The sequence below is a fragment of the Phascolarctos cinereus genome, unplaced genomic scaffold (genome assembly GCF_003287225.1).
Source record: "Phascolarctos cinereus isolate Bilbo 61053 unplaced genomic scaffold, phaCin_HiC Scaffold_9;HRSCAF=440, whole genome shotgun sequence".
In the NCBI taxonomy this organism is placed as follows: domain Eukaryota; kingdom Metazoa; phylum Chordata; class Mammalia; order Diprotodontia; family Phascolarctidae; genus Phascolarctos; species Phascolarctos cinereus.
In genome coordinates this window covers 8,960,694-8,981,107 of record NW_027556402.1, presented here as the reverse complement: position 1 = coordinate 8,981,107, position 20,414 = coordinate 8,960,694, and the positions used below count along the sequence as shown (strand labels likewise).

The following is a 20,414-nucleotide window of genomic DNA, read 5'->3' as shown; positions in this document are numbered from 1 at the left end:
CGCCCCTCGCGTCCCCCTGGTCTTGACCAAAGGCAGAGAGAGCGTCCGTCCTCCGCCAGCTGTCTCCCGCTCCTTCCTTCTCCCCACCGCCCCACCCCCAACCCCGTCCTCGTCCATCCCTCCACCACACCCCCCCGCCCCGCCCTTGTTCTCCCCCTGGGAATGATGCTGTCCTCGCCAGCAATGTGGTGCTCGAGGATAGAGAGAGAGACGAGGGCGGAGGAGGGAGGGCTCGCTGCGCTGGTCCGGAGGGGCCCTGCCTCTGCCACCGCCGCCGCGGCTGCCCAAGGCGCACATCTGGCCGCAGCAGCTGGCTCCGGGGCAGGTTGGATGGTGCGGGCGGAGAGGCTGCACGAGCTGGGCTCCGGCCAGGCTTTCTCTCCCCTCCAGCGGCTGAGCCGCGGGCCCTGCCCTAACGGGCCCCGCCGGACTCTCCCCTGGGGCTGCCTCCGGGGCAGCGGGACGCGCGGGCCGAAGGGGTGGGGGCTGGGGCGGAGCGAGGCTTTGGTGGGGTCTGCGGGGGCCGAATCCGGCAGCCCTCCCCAGCTCTGAGCTGAGCCCCAGCCAGAGCCCCGGCCCGCCCGCCGCGATGTCTACCAAGGGCAGAAAGTGGAAGGAGCCGGGGAGGGGGAGAGTGACCTTCCCGGCTCAGGAGAACGAGGAGCAGCAGCTGCAGCAGCAGCGGGGGGGCCGCTGGGGCTGGAGGGGCGTCAATGGGGGGCTGGAGCCGCCGCCCACACTCGGCTACGGGGAGAGTCCCGCCGAACCTCTCGGTGGAGAGCTGCCTCGCACCACCCTGGGCAGCAGCCTGTGAGTACGATCTCCAAGCGCCGGCACGCTGGGGGCAGGCTTGGAGATGGAGGCAGAGGACTGGGGGGAGGGGAGAGGCAGGGCAGGTGGCCCCTTCGGAGCTGCGAAGTTAGGACTTTGAGCCCCTGGCCTCGGGCCTGACCCCTCAATCAAATGGCCCGAGGGAAACTCTAAGCAACTTTTCTGCCGGCCAAAAGGCCCGCCGATGGCGCCCTGGGTTGCTGCCTACAAGGTGCAAATATTGGAAGGGCGGGCCAGCGCTCCAGACTCAGTGAGGGTAGACAGGCAAGTAGGCAGACAAATAGAATGTCAGGCAAATAGAGTGTCAAGCGGAAGGGCAGACAGGCTGATGGACAAAGGGAGGGAGGGAGGGGAGAGGGGGAGAGAGAGAGAGAGAGAGAGAGAGAGAGAGAGAGAGAGAGAGAGAGAGAGAAGAGAGAGAGGAGAGCGAGAGAGAGCGAGAGCGAGCGAGAGCGAGCGAGAGCGAGAGAGCGAGCGCGAGCGCAGGCAGAAAGAGACAGACAGTGACAGGTGGTAGACTGGCAGAGAGACAATAAGCAATAAGACCATTAGGTTAGACAGGTAAATGGACTGACAGAGGCCAAAACACAGACAAGCAGACAGTAGGGCAGGCTGCCCCATAGATAGAGCCAGACTGGCCGGCAGGCAGGGAAATGACTAGGTAGACAGACAAGAAGCTAGGCAGGCAGAAGACAGAAGACCCACTGACAGAAATGCAGAGAAACTCACAGACAACAGATGAAGCTGACAGTGACAGACAGGCAAACCGAGAAACAGCAGCTGGGTACACAGGTAGAGGCAGAAAATCAGAAGGACAGACTGGTAGATTGGAAAATAAACAGGCAGGAAGAAAGGAGAGGCTATCAGCAGACACACACACACACACACACACACACACACACACACACACACACACACACACACACACGCACGCAGGAATTAGATAGGCAAGGTCGGCTGGCTGGGATAGACAGGTGGACAGGCAGGCCGACCAGAGGACCTGCCCCGCGGACAGGCAGACATATGGGCGCGAAGGACAGCTCGAACCCGAGTCACCTGAGCACCCGAAGCGCGCAGGGAGGAACCTGCTGCCGGATGAACACCTAATCAGACAGGCGCTTTCTCCCTGCCAAACCACTCCCAAGTCCATGAAGTCGGCAGACAGGCTACACGAGAGAGGCCTGGGTCCCCCTCTACCCACTGGCCACAGCGAGCCCCGTCCCTCCCCCAGATCGCACAACCTGCCTGTTTGGCTTCAACTAGGGAAATAAGGCTTCCTCATCCCAGGGCAGCGAAGCCTCGGTGGTGGAGGCCTGGCAAGGGACGAGGGGATTTTGTGGCTGGCGTACCCTACACAAGGGGGAGAGACGCCAGAGGCAGCTAGAACTGGGGCGGGGCGGGGCGTGGAGTGCTGTCCTGAGCGCTACTGTGGTGGTGGGAGCTCAGTGGCCATCTCATGCTCCCCTGCGAGGGGAGGGAAGGGTCACGAGCCCCAGGGCCCGGGGACTTTGGCCAAAGTCTCACATCTAGTCTCAGGATAGTTACCGTAGATGTGTATCAATCTTATAGCCTGAGGGCCCCCGGCGTAGGTGGGCCGAGGGGCCACATGCTTGGGTGGCTACTTCCAGAAGGTGTATTTCGCCCCCATCGAGGTGAAAGAGGCCTGCTGGAGGGACAAACAGCCCTAGGCAGGGAGAGGGAGCACTTTGGGGTCTGATCACCAGCGGGTCCACAGCCCCCTTTGGTGCCCCGATCGTCTCTTCTGCTGCGAAGCGCACCCCAACCCCACCTCAGGGAATCTGGTCCCTGACTCACAGAGCAATGCTCTTAATCTGGGAGACCCTGTCCACCGAGATCCCACCTTCCCCACCAAGATCCTGTCGATTTGTTTCAGTGTGTAGCAGGCTAGTTGTAAAAATAGGCATGAGAGGTCCTTTTCCATATAGAGGAAGTGTAGTTAGCGTGCTGGGCGCCTGTTAATCTCTTTTGAATCGGAGATCAGCTTTGGAGGCAAGAGAGGTAGCCTGGGATATGTCAGAATACGAAGAATATAAAGGGGCCTCACCTGACAGTTCATCGCCAGGACTTCTTAACCTGCATTTTGATAAATGTATTTCAATATGATTGGTTTCTTTTTGTAATCTTATGTATTTTATTTTATGCATTTAAGAATATTATTCTGAGAAGGGGTTCATAGGCTTCACCAGATTGCCAAAGGTGTCTATGACACACACAAAAGGATTAAGAACCCCTGCCCTGGTCTGATTATGTTATGGAAAGAACTCTGGATTTGGGTTAAGGAACCTGGATTCAAATCTGCTTTTGCTAATTACCACTCTTGTGACCTTGGGCAAATCACTTAATCTCTCCATGCCTCAGTTAAAATGAGAGGGGGTCCAAAAATATTTTTAAATGTAATTTGGGGGGGGGGAATTAAATATTAAATTTTAAAGAATGTTTAAAAAAATAAGGAGGTTAGACTAGATGCCCTCAGAGATCTCTTTCAGCTCTAAATCCTATGAAATGAGAGAAACTTGGCCCAAAGGTCACAGATAAAGTTAAAGCAGAGCCAGGGTCCCAGGCTGGGTACCTTGCTATCACATTCAGGGATCTTTCCCTATACCTATTCTCCAAAGAGTTAGAACGCTGTCTGACCCTTACTAGGCATGTGACCTTGAATGTGTCCTTTCATCAATGACAAAGTGATCTCTGAAGCCTCTGCCAGCTTCTAGTTCTAACACTTTGTGATTCTGTGAGGATGGTGTGTATGCCTTCCATTCTATGCATAGCCCTACCCCTCCTGAATGCCAGGGTGAAAACGTTCACCCTTCTGCCAAATTGTTATTTTATATATATATATATATATATATATATAAATATATATATATATATATATAAAATTAGCTATATATATATATAAAATTAGCTCCAGTATTTGAGTCTGGGCACACTGTTTCTTTAAACACAAAGTACATCTTAAAGAGGACACCTGAAGGCTCTGATCTGAAGAATTAGGACACAGGGGAGATGCTTCATATTGCTTTCTAACATTTTGGGTCAGTGAAACAAACCTCTGAGGCAATTTTGTTGTTTCATACAGACCAGTCTGGTGGGAAGAGGAAACTAGGTGGCTCAGTGGTTAGATCTGCTGAGCCTGAGTTCAAATCCTGCCTCAGATACTTACTAGCTGTGTGAGCAAGTCTCTTAACCTCTGTTTGCCTTATTCCACTGGAGAAGGGGACAGGCAAACTCTTCCAGTGTCTTTGCCAAAACAAAAACAAAAACAAAGTGAAAAAAACCAAAACCCCAAAACCACTCAATCCATATGGGGGTCACGAAGAGTCAAATAAAACTGAAACGACTGAATGATAGCCTAGTGGGTAGGCAGAATATTTTTCTCATGGACCCTTATAGCTAGCATGGAGGGTGTTTACTAATAATAACCAACATGCATAAGATCAAAGATTTCGATCTTGAAGGGGCTTTAGACATAGCTAGCCAACACCTTAATTTTATGGATTGGGAAACTGAGTCACAAAAAGGGAAGATGACTTGTGCTAGGTCTCACAGGGAGTGGGTGGCAGAGTTAAAGACTTGGACCCAGTTCCTGAGAGTAGGGATTGTTTCATTCACTGTGTTTCTACCCCAAGCCCCAAATACAGTGCTTGGCACATATATTAGGCTTTTCATAAATGTTTGTTGATTGTTCAATCCAAACATATGTTCTTTCCAATCTATGGAGCTGTCTCCCATTTTACAACTTCTAAGGAACTTTTGATTCACATTAGCTCCTTGGATTCCTACAACAAGCTGTTGGGTTTGGTCCCGCAGATAATTTTAACTCCACTTTGAAGATGAAGAAATGGAGATTCAGAGAGGCTGAGTGATTTACCCATGGTCACACAGCTAGAAAGTGTCCATGGCAGAATTTGAATGCAGGTCTTGTAAGTTCTTGATTATATAGTTATATAGTTTAAGAGAGGTTCCTTCTGCCAGTGAGGAAGGGTAAGTTAATGGGGTGGGAGAGAGAGAAAAGGCATGTGGATATGAGCCCTTTTCTGTGAGCACTTTGTTCAGGCAGGAGCGTTTGCCCTTTCACCAGCCCCTGAATTTAGGCCCTCTATAGTCAGATGCAGACGTAAGTACAGGACCATGGACCCCAAAACAGCAAGAGTTCAGAGCAGACAGCTTATGGCTTAGGTTCTTATTAGCTCCTAAGGCTTATGAGCACTGTTCTTCAATAAGCACCTGAGGTGAGTGGCTGGAAGGGCCCTCATAGGCCATATAATCAACCCCCTTCATTTTACACATGAAAAAAAAATATTTAGGCCGTTTCGTCATCTAAAACTTATCATTGCAGAATAATTTTTATGCTTGAGTGGCATTTTTTCCTCCTTTTCTTTCTTTCTTTCTTTCTTTCTTTCTTTCTTTCTTTCTTTCTTTCTTTCTTTCTTTCTTTCTTTCTTTCTTTCTTTCACAGTGCATTGTGCATAATCATTTTAATGATTCTAATCAGGTAGGTGGTGAAGTAATAGAGAGCTAGGCCTAGTGTCAGGAAGACCTGAGTTCAAATCCAGCCTCATATATTCACTGTCTGTGTGGCCCTGGGAAAGTAACTTAGCCTCTGTTTCCTCCACTGTAAAATGGGGATAATAATAGCACCTATCTCCCAGGGTTGTTGCGAGGATCAAATGAGATAATATTTGTAAAGTGCTTAGCACAGTGCCTGGCACATAGGAGGCACTATATAAATGTTAGCTATTATTATTATTCATATTACTGTTATTTTGGAAATGATGCAAATCCTGAGAGTTATTGATCATTTATTATAAAATATAATTGATATTATTATTATATTATACATAATTATATATACATAATTATATATAATTATAATGGTATATATTATAAAATATAAAAGTAAATTTATAAATTAAAATTATTACCTGTGCCCTGATCAAACCATACCTGGATGCTATATTCCACTCCGGGAGGCATATTTTAGGACAGATGTTAACCAGCTGGAACATGCAGAGGAGAGCAACCAGGATAGAGAGAGGCCATTCCAAATAAAGAGTAGTTAAAGAAACTTTGGGAACATAGAGAAGATGGTGCAGGGAGGACATGAGAACGGCCTGTAGACATTTGGAGGCCTGGCATATGGGAAAGGATTTTGATTTGTTGCCCTTGGCCCCAGAGGCAGAATGGGGTACATTGGGTGGAAGGAGCAAAGACACCGATTTTGGCTCAATGTCAGGAAGCACACATCAGGTCTACTGTGATGCTTCAGAAGTGGTGAGCTCCCTTTACTGGAGATCTTCCAGGCAAAGGCTGGATGGCTGTTTGTAGTCCAGAGTTTAGATTTTTGTCGGCTCTGATGGCTAAATGACCTTCCAATTCTGAGATTCTGTGAGTCTGTGGTAGCTACAACTTAAAAAAAATATTTTCTCCTCCATTCAAGTCAAAGACACATCTATGACTTACCCCTTTTTTCATAAATTCACCTAAGGAGAGGTACCAAATTGAAGCTCCAAGCCTATGAAGTTCTTGTGGACAGCATATCTGAAATAAGATTGCTCAGTCAACAAGCATTTATTATGCACCTACTGTGTGCTAGGCACTGAGCTAGTTGTTGGGAATACAAAGATAAAACATGAAACAGTCCCTGGCTTTGAGGAGCTTCCATTCTATCTGAAGAGAGAGGCATGTACCCAGGAGAGGTTGTGAGTAGGCATCGGCTTGCCATGGTGGTGTCAATCTGCCAACATAACATGCTCAGTTGAAGCCCTCTGGCTCCGCTACTGGGTGAATTTTGTGCCTTCCCACCCTTCACACTAAGGTTAGAGTTCTTGTGAAGTTCCCTAGGGAAGCCAGTGAAGAGACAAACTACCCAAAGTCATTCTGACTGAAAGCAAGCAGCAGCCTCGCACTCTCTGGTGGTCTATTTCTTTCACAAAAAGGGAATGAAAACAAGGGTATGTATATCTTTGGTCTCAAATACCTCTGGTTTGGCTTATGTGGGATTTAACAGTAAAGTTCATCTTCTTCTGGGACCCTAGACAGGTTTGCAAGACAGAAAACTGGGTGCCTGAACAGGGGAAATCTTCACTCTTCTCTCTTCATTATACCTCTGTGTATAAAGTAAAATACAACAAACAGCCTGGGATTTGTTAGCTAACAAGTTTATCATATTTTAAAGTATTAATAGTGAAAGTGAACATTCAGGAAAAGAACAGCAGACTTCCAGAGGCCCAGGGGCCCTTTCCAAAGAGTTGAACTGGGAGAAGTAAAGGGATTGACTAGGCCAGGGAGGCAGCATAGGTTAGTGGAAAGAACACTCACTGGCTCTGGAGTCAGGGGAACTGAATTCAAATCCCACCTTTGATACTTAATATCTGTGTGACCTTGGGCAAATCACTTAATCTTCCAGGGCCTCAGCTTCCTCATCTGTAAAATAAGGGGAACCAATTAGATGACCTCTGAGGTGTCTTCTCCCTCTGTGAACCTGTGATCCTATGAACCAGATTTTCTCTGGAATGAAAAAAGGAAAGGGTTCGCCATCTTTTCTTCCAGTTCACAGTTCAACATGGCACCTCTTAGATCACTTGCCATGCTAGTCTCCCTTCTTCCTGCTCGTGATAGCTTCTTCTGTCTTCTCACAAGGTCCTTCAAGGTCAAGGCCAAAAGAAACTCCTGACCCTGGGAATCTGGGTAAACCACCCATCTGGCAGATCAGTCACTTGAGTCGCTATTCCTTGTGGGTATTGCCAAAAGCACGTAATAGGGCGTGCAAAATATTTGCAAAATTAATACAAGGTAATTGGTTGGAGGCAGTAGCAGCTAGATTGAAGAGGATTTTATAAGACATTACACAGAAAAGTTTATTAGGAGCAGCCAGGTGGCCGAGTGGATGGAGCTGTGGGCTACAAGTCAAGAAGACCCAAGTTCAAATCCAGCCTCAGATACTAGCAGTGTGACACTGGGCAAGTCACTTGGCCTCTTTCTGCCTCAGTTTCCCCAACTGTAAAATAGGGGCAATAATAGCCCCTGCCACTCAGGGTTGTTGCAAGGATAAAATGAAATAATATTTGTAAAGGGCTTTGCAGACTTTAAAGTTCTATCTACTTGTTCATCATTATTATAATGGACTGTTTTTAGTGTAGGTGATGAAAAGGAGTGTCTTTGGTGATATGTAAGTTTCTTGAAGACATAGACTTTCATTTCTGTCTTTTTATCCCCAGTGTCTAGAACAGTGATTGATGTATGGTAACAAAAATGATAACAACAACAACGATAATAATAGTGAACACTTATATGGCCCTTTAAGATTGGCAAAGCACTTTCCATATATTATCTCATTTGATCCTCACGGCAGCTCTGGGAGGTAAGGGCTATTATTATCCCCATTTTATAGGTGGAAAAACTGAGGCAGACAGAGGTTAAGTGACTTACCCAGGGTCACACAGCTAATGGGTAATAAATAAATCCTTGAAGTGAATATCTTCACCTTCGGGCCTGACAATTCATCATTATATAGATTCATAGAATATTAGAGCTGAAAAGGTCTTTATTCCCTATGTCACAGGACTGAGAGCTGGAAGGAATGAATCATAGAGAACATTTAATTCTGCCTAGATGCAGAAGTAGATACCCAGAGAAAGGAAAGGAACTTGTCTCAGCTGACATAGTAATAAGAAGCATATGCAGGATTTGAACCCTTGTTCTTAGAGTCCGAAGCACAGATATGCTTGAGAGCCGATTATTAAATTTTTAGTATGATCATTTATACTTCAGAAATCACCAAAGATACACATCAGGGCTGGTTTATTGTTTTGTTGACTATCTAGACTTAAGAAAGTGATGGAGACAATACTGATAATGCACATTAAACTGAAAAGTGTGCCTTGGTTCTTTTTTGGGGGAGAGCTAGCTGTTCAATATTTATTAGCACACCCTCGAGCCAGAGCCAGTGTTCTTTCCCCTCATTGTACCCCATTGCCTGCTCTTGTCTACCCCCCCCAACTTTCCAGGTAAGCAAACTGAGGTCCAGAAGCAACTTGTCTACAGAAGGTTGTGGCAGAGTGGGTGGGGCTGACCTGGGGCTTCTGATTCCCATCCTGGGCTGCTTTCGCTTAGACCTTCTTCTCCCTTTGGCTTAAATAGTATTCTCACCTTAGGTTTTCTATTAATGTGCAAATATGTTTCAGAGGTGTTACCCATGATGTCAGTCACACTTCAGTGTGAATCAATTCATCACCCATGAGTTTTCCTCCAGGATGAAGCATCATGGGAGGAGAGGAGCAAGAAAAAGGGGGAATATTACAGTAAAGGGAAATGGGGGTTACTCAGGTCAAACCTACCTCCCTTAGGTATCTTCAAGTCTGTCTCTGTTTTCATTGCCATAGAAAAGATCTAGCTGTAACATCACCATTCCTCTGAGATTAATCTATAGAACTTTGTTCCCATGTTATTTGTTGTTGTTCAGTCATGTCTGACTCTTTGTGACCCCATTTGGGGATTTCTTGGCAAAGATACTGCAGTGGTCTGCCATTTCCCTCTCCAGCTCATTTTACAGATGAGGAAACTGAGGCAAACAGGGTTAAGTGACTTGCTCAGGGTCACATAGCTATTATGTGTCTGAGACCAGATTTGAACTCAGGAAGATGAGTGTTCCTGATTCCAGGCCCAGTGCTCTATCCACTCTATCACCTAACTGCCCATTCCCATATTTACTCATTTGTCAAACCCTATGGATCATGTAACTTCAGTAACTCTTGAATCTGCCCCATCCTTCTTGTTTCTATTGCCCCCCCCACTCTAGTTCAGACCCTTATTGTCAGGGTTTAATCAGGTCCTTCCATCTTCACTTCCCCATTCCCTCCATTAACCATGACATAACTATCTTAATCTGACCCCAGGAGCTAAGGGTCTCAGTTCCAGCCCCCAGCCCACTCTGAAGTCTTCAACAAAATAACCAAGGCAGAAATTCCAAACCAAAGAAGAGTTTGCAGTTCTATCACTCTGAACCCATAGGGCTTTTCAGCTGGCTGATATTCTAGCCAAGGGCAATCCCACATGTGTTGCCCAGACAGAACCCCAGGTCAGGAATTGGCAGAGTGCAGACCAAAAGGGCTTTCCCCTGGAACAGACTATTTTGGGAATACTGAGAGCTTGTGGGTCTCCAACCTGAGCTGTCCCTGAAGGACTAGAATAACACAACACCAAAGAAGGCAGCAGCATGATGAAGTGTATACACCCTTAGCCCAGACACTTTCTCCAGAATTGCAGGGAGTCCGGCCAGCCCTGACAGAAAGTCTAAACTCAGGAAGTAGGCTGGAAGAATGAACAAACAAAAAGAATTCCACCATGAAGAGCTAGTATGGTGACTAGGACACTCCAGATGCCAACTCAGAAGAAGAGATTGACTCAAGAAGCCTCAAAGGAAAACAGCTTGGATACAAGTTCAACTAGAATTCCTGGAAAAGATGAAGCAAGAGTTTTTTTTTTAAAGAGCTCAAAAATGATTTCATAAATGACATGATAATACTGGAGGAAAATTGGAAAAGAAGCAAGAGCTGTTAAAGAAAGAATTGGAAAAAGAATTAAGAACTTGGCAGAAGAGGCACAAGACTTGAAACAACACAACAGATTCCCTAAAAATTAGAATGGACCAAACTGAAGTTAATGATTACATGAGACAACAAGAATATTAAAACTAATTCAAAAGATTGAAAAAAATAGAAAAAAATATCAAGTATTTCATAGCAAATACAATTGACCTAGAAAACAGCCTGATGAGAGAAAATAATAATAATTTTTGTTTGACTCTTTGTGACCCTATTTTGGGTTTTCTTAGCAAAGATACTAGAATGATTTATCATTTCCTTCTCCTGATCATTTTACAGATGAGGAAACTGAGGTAAACAAGACAAAATGACTTGCCCAGGGCTGTACAGCTAGTAAGTACCTGAGGTCAGATTTGAACTCAGGTCTTCCTGATGCCAGGCTGGCCCTCTATCCACTGAGCTGCCCTAATAATAATGATAGCCGACATTTATATAGTACTTACGGTGTGCCAGGCACTATGAGAAGTGCTTTACAATTATGATCTCATTTTTTCCCTCAAAACAACCCTGCGAGATAGGGGCTATTATTATCTCCATTTTACAGATGAGGAAATTGAGGCAGAGAGAGCTTAAGTTGACTTGCTCAGGGTCACACAGTAATGTGAGTCTAAGTCTGGGTCTGAATTCAGGTATTCCTGACTGAAGGCCAAGCAATGGACTGTGCTACTACTATTTTAGACTACCTAAAAGCCATGATTTTTTTTAAAAAGAACTTAGATACAATGTTTCAAGAAATAACAGAAAATTGCTCAGGTCTCTTTGAACCAGAGAGCAAACTGGAAATACAAAGAATTTACTGGTTTCCTCTTGAAAGATAAATGTCTTAATGTGAAGCACCATTCCCAATAGAGTTAAGAAGTTGTGTATGTAATCTGTGACTTGTGAGCATTTATGAAGAATCTATGTGATAAAAAGGTGAGCATAGATTTCTTTCTTGTGATAACTGTCTGAATGTTATTTTATGAAAAAAGCATGTAAAGAGAAGTTTCTAAGGAAAATTCCATGAAGATTTTTGAGAGAAGCTATTTCTGGAAAGAAGACAAAGGAAAAAATAACGAATGTTAAAGAGAAATATTTAGATGACTAAGAGACTTTACTCACTATCTGGGGTGAGTCAAATAATTTGGAATTGAGTTTACAGACAAGTGGCTCTGACAGTTACATTTGTGGTAGCCAAAATATTATGAACAGTCATATCTAGGATACCATAGGAAGTGTATGGAGAGAAGAGAAAGTTTGGAACAGTCACTGTGCACAATGAGATAGAGAATTAATTGGAAAAGAATGAAAGAATTATCAATGCAAAGAATAATCAATGAGAGTCCAGTTGTGGTTACCCTAAATTTGTAGGGACTTAGTCAACATGGTTGAATCCTTTAGCAGCCTGAGAAGAAGAATGTAGAAGGCATATGAGTGAATGAGGGTTTGGGATGGCAAGGCATTAGTGGCAATGAGAAAAGGGGGCAAGAGATTCTAACTCAGAAGACAGTGCATGGTTCACCTGATAACTACAGGGTCAAGATTGTGACAGAGGGAAATGAGGCCAGAGCAGGGAGGTGTGGAAACACAGTAGGCCGAAATGACGATGAACAAGAGATTTAGGAGTAAGGAAGAGAAAGAGATAAAAGGATAGGACGTTGTGATCAGAGAGAGGAATTTCACCGGTCTGGATCATAGAGGTTGAAGAGTTATGGGTGACTGTGAGATCGAGGGAATGACTATTCTTGCATGTGGCTGAGCTAGAGTGAAGCTGTAGGGAGCAGTGAAGCTGATGAACTGGGAAGACAGGGTTTCTGAGGGACAGCAACATGAGTGCAGAATCTAAGCTCAGTGCTCAAGCACTTGAATTGAAGGGCAAGGACAGTAGACAATGGACTTCTCAGTCAGGTGCACCAAGAAAGCTGGGGTGGGGTGGGGTCCTGCTTTCACCCCAAATTTTGAAGATGTCCTTCCTGAGCATGGGAATCTTGTGCTTATACTAATCATCATAGCCATTCAGTCCCTCACTTATTATTCATCAATTCACAGATCATAGATTTAGAGCTGGAAGGGACCTTAGAAAAAAGGAGTCCAATCTGCTAATTTTACAGATGAGGAAACAGGCCTATAAAATGGTGAGACCTGAATCCAGGTCTCTTAACTCCAAACCACATTATCTTTCCACTGTACCATATAGCCTCCCAATTCATTCACAATACCTCCCATTCATTCATTCATTCATTCATTGAACAAATAATTACTGAAAGTGCTCGTGTGTGTGTGTGTGTGTGTGTGTGTGTGTGTGTGTGTGAAACCCCTAGAAAAATAAAGAAAGAGAAAAAAAGGTTTTAATCTGCATTCTGAATCCATCAGGGAAACTAGGAAGCATGAATGAAAGGGAAGAGCATTCCAAATTTGGGGACAGCCAATGCAAGGACATAGAGATTACAGATGGGGTGGTATGTTTGAGGGACCTCATGTAGGTCAGTGTTATGTTGCTAGAATGTGCACTTAACAAAGGAGAATTCAGCATAAGAAGACAGTAAAGGTAGGAAGGAGTCAGGTTGTGAAGAGCTTCAAATACTAAACAGAGAAGTTTTCATTTGATCCTGGAAGTGATAGAGAGGGAATATAAGAACAAAAGACATCAATAAAAATGAATAAAAAAAAAAGACTGCATCTTGAGAACTCAACTAGCAAGAGTCCTAGAAGAAGGTAAAGTAGATGTCAGCATTACAATCAGATTAGTCTTTTTAAAATGCAGCTGATGGTTAATAAGGTTACAGAGAAGCAGAATGGATAGGAAGAGTTTGGGAGGAAAGGCAACCTTTTGGAAAGAGCTTATGATCTTTTAAAAGATAATTACATTCAATCTCATGATATACATCTGAGGAAATTTGGAGGAAAGATGTGTTCCCATTTTCCTTCTAGAAAAAATTACAGTGCAGAAAAATGATTTTTTTTTTGGCCTGGCTTTAAAAAATTGGATCCTAATGAAAATTCCAGTCACCTCACTTCATCTTCTTTGAAAGGTAGAAGGCACCCAGTAAAAGCACCTGGGCGCGTGTGGTTAGTGCCCAGTAAAGATGGCTGATTCTTATGGAAGTGAATGCCGAAAACTGATAATAAATAAATAAATTTTTAAAAAGATTGTTGATTCATCTTAGTGATTTTGAAAGGATACATTCAACCAAAAAAAATTTTTTCCCCGGAGAGGCAGACGTAAACAATCAATAATCGTCCTTCAATTTGACCTCCAGAACCTCCAGCCCACAGATTACATTATCTTAGCTAGACACGGAGCTGGGAGGGACTTCAGAGGTCATCTAGTCTGCCCCCTACCCCACCTCCCATCCCCCACCCCATTTGACAGATGCAGAAACTGAGGCCCAGAGAGATGAAGTGATTTGCTCAACAGGTGACAGAGAAATCCTTTCATCTGTCCTTTTTTTCCCCTCTTCCAAAACCAGCCCCCTCCTTCATTCCCTCACCTCTACCCTGGACTAGTGGTCAAATAAACTAGTGAACTCAAATAAAACAGGTGACGGATTGACTTAGAAAATAGCGTGTTAGCATTATCTATGTTCTATTGTATTTTCACATATTTTGTTAACTATTTCCCAATTGCATTTTAATCTGGTTCAGGCAGCAGTATTGCTGGCTGCATGCTGCTAGCTGGAAGCATGTTTGACACTGGATTGTTCCAATAGTCTTTTCCTACCCCCCAGTTCTTCCCTTCAAAATCTGTCTCTCATACAGCTACCAAAATCATTTTCCTAAGGCACAGATTTGACCACATCACTCCTCAAATCAAAAATCTTCAGTGGTTCACTATTGCATCTAGGATAAAATACTTTCACCTGGCATTGAAGACCCTGGCAGCTGGCATTGAATCCAGCTCCCAGCTACATTTTCAGCCTTATTTCTCACTACTCCCCGTTCTGTTTCAGCCAAATGGCCTCCTAGGAATTCCAGTCCCGAACTGCTGTTTTCTCCTACTTCCTGATCGGAGACAGCCGGGGGGCACAGTGTGCATGCTGGACTTGGGGTCAGAAGATCTGAGTGCAAATACCGCCTCACATTCTTTCTAGCTGTCACCTCCATCTAATCCAATGGAATCTAACCCCAATCAATATTTATTAAGCATCTGCTAGGTGCCAGGCACTGTTCTACGAGCCAGGGAAACAATCAATAAAGAGCAAGGCAGCGTTTAACCCTTTGCGTGTCATGGACCCCTCTGTCAGTCTGAAGCTTAAGGGCACCTTCTCAGAATCACATTTTTAAAGGCAAAAACCAAACCAAGCCACACCATAGGATTACAGAGGAAGCCACTTACATTGAAATACAGTCATCAAAATAGTTTTCTAAAGTTCACAGCCCCCTGGTAGAGTCTTTAATTAATGGTTGGCACTGGGTGAAAGAAAGGCTGCGGGTGACCTTGCAGAGTGCCAAGTGGGACTTGGAGCTTGGCAGCCTGGAAGGGGGAAGTGTGAGAGGGGAGTGCCGGCTGTCATCGCCTCCAGTGACTTTCTCCTTGCTGCTAATTAGGTCCGTGGAACGAAGCCCATCGACGACCAAGAGGCTGGCCATGAGGGAGAAGGGCCGGCGGCAGGCAGTGCGCGGCCCCGCGTTCATGTTCAATGCCCGCGGGCCGAGCCTCACCGCCGAGGAGGAGCGCTTTCTGGACGCCGCCGAGTACGGGAACATCCCGGTCGTGCGCAAGATGCTGGACGAGTCGGAGACCCTGAACGTGAACTGCGTGGACTACATGGGCCAGAACGCGCTGCAGCTGGCCGTGGGCAACGAGCACCTGGAGGTGACGGAGCTGCTGCTCAAGAAGGACAACCTGAGCCGCATCGGCGACGCGCTGCTGCTGGCCATCAGCAAGGGCTACGTGCGCATCGTTGAGGCGCTGCTGAGCCACCCGGGCTTCGCGGCCGGCCGCCGCCTGACGCTGAGCCCCGGCGAGCAGGAGCTGCGCGACGACGACTTCTACGCGTACGACGAGGACGGCACGCGCTTCTCCCCGGACATCACGCCTGTGATCCTGGCGGCGCACTGCCAGAAGTACGAGGTGGTGCACATGCTGCTGACCAAGGGCGCGCGCATCGAGCGGCCGCACGACTACTTCTGCAAGTGCCCGGACTGCGCCGACAAGCAGCGGCGCGACTCGTTCAGCCACTCGCGCTCGCGCATCAACGCCTACCGCGGCCTGGCCAGCCCGGCCTACCTGTCCCTGGCCAGCGAGGACCCCGTGCTCACGGCGCTCGAGCTCAGCAACGAGCTGGCCAAGCTGGCCAACATCGAGAAGGAGTTCAAGGTGAGGCGGGCCCCGGCTCCCGGGGGGCCGGCGTGCTGGAGGATGTGCGCGCGCGCGTGCGAGTGGGAGAGTGGGTGGGAGTGTGTGTGTGTGTGGGGGGTGAGCGTGAGTGTGTGAGCGTGAGTGTGCGACCATGAGTGACTGTGCGTGCACGAGGGAGTGTGTGAGCGGGAGTGTGCGTGCACGAGTGAGTGTGCGAGCGGGAGTGTGTGAGCATGAGTGAGGGTGTGAGCGTGCGTGGGTGAGCATGAGTGCGTGCACGAGTGTGTGAGCATGAGTGAGTGTGTGAGGTGAGTGTGCGTGCACTAGTGAGAATGTGGGTAGATGTGAATTGTGTAACCCTGAATGTGTGAGTGTGAGTGTGTGTGTTGGTCGAAGAGTGGAAATGGTGCTGGGAGATAAGGAAAGTATCCCTATGGGGCCACCCCTCTTAGCGGGGTGATTCTGTTCTTCAGCCTTTTTTTGAGTCGTGGACCCCTTTGGCTATCTTGCAAGGCCTATAACCTTCCTTCCCCCTACCCCCCACCCCTTTTCAGGAGAATGGTTTTAAATGCATAGAATTCGGTACCTAGGGGTACAAAGGAAACCAAATTTGTTGAAATAAAGATAGAACATTTTTTTACCCCATTCAACTGTATGTATCCCCTGAAATCTCTGCCCAGACCAAAAAGAGATTAAAACTGGCTTAAGCTGTGCATTTGCTGGTCTCCATGCTCTGGGGGACCATTAAAGAGGCAGAATGCTGGGTTGGGAGGTGGAAGTTTCCGGCTGGGAATTCTGCCTCAGATGCTGGACAAATCTCTCTGCCTCTGGGCCTTCAGTTTCTTCATGGGTAAAACGGAGGGACTGAACTCTGTCCTTGGAAGGTTCTTTTTGGTTTTTAAATCTGAGATCCTGTGATCCTTCTGAGACTGTCACTTATGGCTTGGGGGCTTAGTCAAGCTGGGCTCCACAGATGACTCACTGTTGGACCAGCTGATGTACTGACTGGTGGGGGAGGGGCAGCATCCTCTGCTCCTGGGTATTGCTTGACGTTTAGAACACCCAATTAGAATTTACCATGCAGGGCATTTTGGAAGTCAGCTAAGTCAGCTAGGCCAGTCCTCTCGTTTTAGGAACAAGGAAACTGAGGCCACAGTAGGCTGAGTCACTGGTCAAGAACTCGAAGGATGGCAGGATTTTAATCCAAGTGCTATTGGTTGTTTTTCTACTGGACTGGTTTGATTCAGTGGACATAATGGGGGAAGCCTAGGGGAGTGATGAGGAAGTTCCATCTGGAGTTACAGACCTTAGTGGTTAGACCCATGCCACCCCAAACCATGGTGCTCTGTCTGCTCCCATGCTCTGGAGCATTGTTCAAATGTGTCTGACTCTTCATGACCTTATTTGGGATTTTCTTGGCAAAGATACTGGAGTAGTTTACCTTTTCCTTTTCCAGGTCTTTTTACAGATGAAGAAACTGAGGCAAACAGGGTTAAATGACTTATCCAGGGTCATGCAGCTAGTTAAGTATCTGAGTCTGGATTTAAACTCAGAAAGATGAGTCTTCCTGACTCCAGGCCCAGCACACTAACCACTGTGGCAACACCTAGCTGCCCCAGGAGCGTTTAGAGACAGTTTATCTCTTTTTTAAAAAATGGGGATTTAGCTTGGTATTCTTAGCCCCAGATTTCTCCTCCTCTGTTGCAGTTAATTGTGTGCACTAATTAATTACTGCACCTCAGTCTCTCTGTCCCCCCTTCCTTCTCTTATACACACACACACACACACACACACACAAGTATTTTAATAGGATTTTCCTTTCCTTCTGTCTTCATCTGTAAAATGAGGGGCTAGGGTTTAGACTACATGACCTTTAGGGTCCCTTCTAACCCTGAATCTATGATCTTATAAGAGGATCTTACATTAAAGTGGTTCTCAGTGTTAATAAAGCAATAAGGTGGGGTACTGGATAGAATGCTGGACCTGGAGGCAGGAAGACCTGAATTCAAATCCTTCCTCAGACATTTACTAGCTGTGTGACCCTGAGCAAGTCACTTAAGCTCTGTCTGCCTCAGTGTCCCCATCCCTCAAATGGGGATAGTAATGACATTTTCTTCACAGGGTGGTTATGAAGATCAAATGAGATAATATTTTTAAAGCATTTTGCATAGTAAGTGCTTAAAGGGCCACCTGTTATTAGATCAGAGGTTCTGGGGGTGAATCAGGGCGCTGCCTGCCCTGCTGGGCTAACATTGGGAAGGCCACATGAGCAGCTCTGCACTGTCCTAGCTCTGAAGGCCCTTCTGCCTGGCAAGGCTTCTTTGTTGCCAGCTTCGGTTGGCACTTCAGCACAGCCTTTAATTGCACATGGCAAACAAGTAGTGTGTTGTTGAGAACCAGCATATGATGCTGATTCATGTGTGAGTCCCACGTGCCCTGCTATTGCCAACACTTAACAAATGTTGTTTGAATTGAATTGACTCCCTTCAAAGATCTTTTGGAGATAAAACCTTAGTGTAGAATTTTACCTATTATGATTCGTTTATAAAAATGTGGAGAGCTCCTACCCCTGAAATCTGTAGCCAAGGATGTGACCAAAAGCAAACAGTACATTTTGGCACCACTTAAAAAGGAATTAGCAAATGTAAATTTCCTCAAGACAAGTGTCACTGCAATTCCAAATGAATGTTGATACAATCCAGGTCATTGGCACTGGACAAAATCTCCTCTTTTCCCAGGAGGCAGTGGAGTGCATTGGAAAGAACCCAAGGTTGGGATTCAGAGGATTCAATCAAAAGATTGAATTACAGCTCTGACACTTACCACCTGAGGCCCATGACCTCTCTGGGCTCCAGTCTCCTTTGTGAAATGTACAGTGGTTTGCTTCCAATCCTAAGCAAAGATGGGGATATTTTTGGTTTCCTCACTATTATAAATTGTAGTTCATATGTCAAAATAGGTTTTTACTATTTTCCCAATATCTTTGTGTGCAAATAAATTTTGTGGTGCCTCTCACTGCAGTATCTAGGCTTATTGTTAGTATCTCCAAGTCATCAATGAAATGTTAACCCTCTACTTGTGTTTCTGTGCTTCTTATCATATCTGCACCCTAATTTGTTCTAGCTTGTAATATTTCATATTAAAAATTTTATAGGAAAAAAAAGACAGGGAAGGCTCTAGAGTTAAGAGGAGTTAGGGAGGGGTTCCTGTAGAAAGTGAGATTTCAGTTGGAACTTAAGGAAGCCAGGGAGGTCAGCAGTCAGAGTGGAGGAGGGATAGCATTCCATGGGTGGGGGACGTCCAGAGAAAATGCCCAGGGCTGAGAGATAGAGTGTCTTGTTCAGAGAACAGTCAGGAGGCTGGTGTTGAAGAGTAAGAGACAGGGAGTAAGATGGAAAAAGACTGGAAAGAGGGGAGGGGGCTAGGTTATGAAGGGCTTTGAATGCCAAACAGAGTATTTTGTATTTGATCCAGGACAGTAGGGAGCCACTGAAGTTTGTTGAGTAAGGAAATGACATAGTCAGATCTGCACTTCAGTGACTGAAAGGAGGATGGATTGGAATGGGGCGAGACTGGAGATGGGCAGACCCACCAGCAACCATCACTGTGACTGAGGCATAAAGCCATGTGCTAGAATGGTGCCAGTGTCGGAGGAAAGAAGGGGGCATGTTCTAGATTTGCCCCAAAGGGGAAGTCAATAGGCCTTGGCAACAGCTCGGGCATCGGGGAGGAAGTGTTAAGAGAGAGTAGCACCATACTTCGTGTCCCAGAGAGAATGGGAGAGTAGGAGCAGTTCTCTTTCCTTTTAAAGTCAATCCAATGGGTGAGATAGTGAAGAATGCATGTTGACTCCTACACTGCAAGCCAGGGGGACTGGGAAGATGGTGCTGCCCTGTCCAGCAATAGGGGAAGTGGGGGAGGGGGAGGACTTAGGGGGAACGATAATGAGTTCTTTTTGGACATACGGGGTTTGAGATGTCTGCAAGGCAGTTGGTGAGGTGAGGTTGGTTAGCAAAGAGACTGAGGCAGGAAAGCTAGATTTGAGAATTGTCAGCGCAGAGATGGTCATAAAACCCATGGGGGCTGATGAGATCACCAAATGACGCAGTGGAGAGGGAGAAGAGAAGAGAAGAGGGCCTGAGGGATACCTGTGGTTGGGTGATCTGGAGGAGAATCCAGTAAAGGAGACAGAGAAGGGGCAGTCAGGGAGGAAGAGAACCAGGAAAGAGAAGAAAGTATCATGGAAGAGGTTGATCCAGCAGTGCCAAAGGCTGAGAAGAGGTCAAGGAGAATGGATTGAGACAATTCTTAGCATTTGGCAATAAAGAGATCATTAGTAACTCTGGAGAGAGGAGTTTGGATGGAAAGTTGGAAGCCAGATTGTAAAGAATTAAGAAGAGAGCGAAAGGAGGGAAGGTGGAGGCACCTCTTGTAAACAGGCTTTTCGAGGAGTTAAGCTACAAAGGGCAGAAGAGATAAAGAATGAGAATTATCAGGGGTGGAAAGATCAAATGAAGGGTTTTTTTCCCGGGATGGGGGAGACACAGGTGAGTGTATAGGCGATAGTAAATGAGCTAGTAGACAGAGACGAAAACAAGTGAAAGAGTAAGGATGACAGAGGGGCAATCCATTGAAGAAAAAAAGGGAAAGCTTAGTTTCTTCTCCTTGTGAGAATG

At 46.1% G+C, this 20,414-nt stretch overlaps 1 protein-coding gene across 1 annotated transcript in view; it reads left to right on the top strand.

Annotated features, from left to right (window-relative positions):
• Nucleotides 1–217: 217 nt before the first annotated feature.
• The window catches only part of TRPC3 (transient receptor potential cation channel subfamily C member 3), an 81,309-nt gene continuing 61,112 nt past the window's right edge, over nt 218–20,414 (top strand). Inside the window, exons 1-2 of the mRNA XM_021008353.2 lie at nt 218–810; nt 14,985–15,756. Of these exons, the coding sequence (XP_020864012.1) occupies nt 590–810; nt 14,985–15,756 (993 nt within the window). The 5' untranslated portion in view covers nt 218–589. The remainder of the gene's footprint in view (nt 811–14,984; nt 15,757–20,414) is intronic.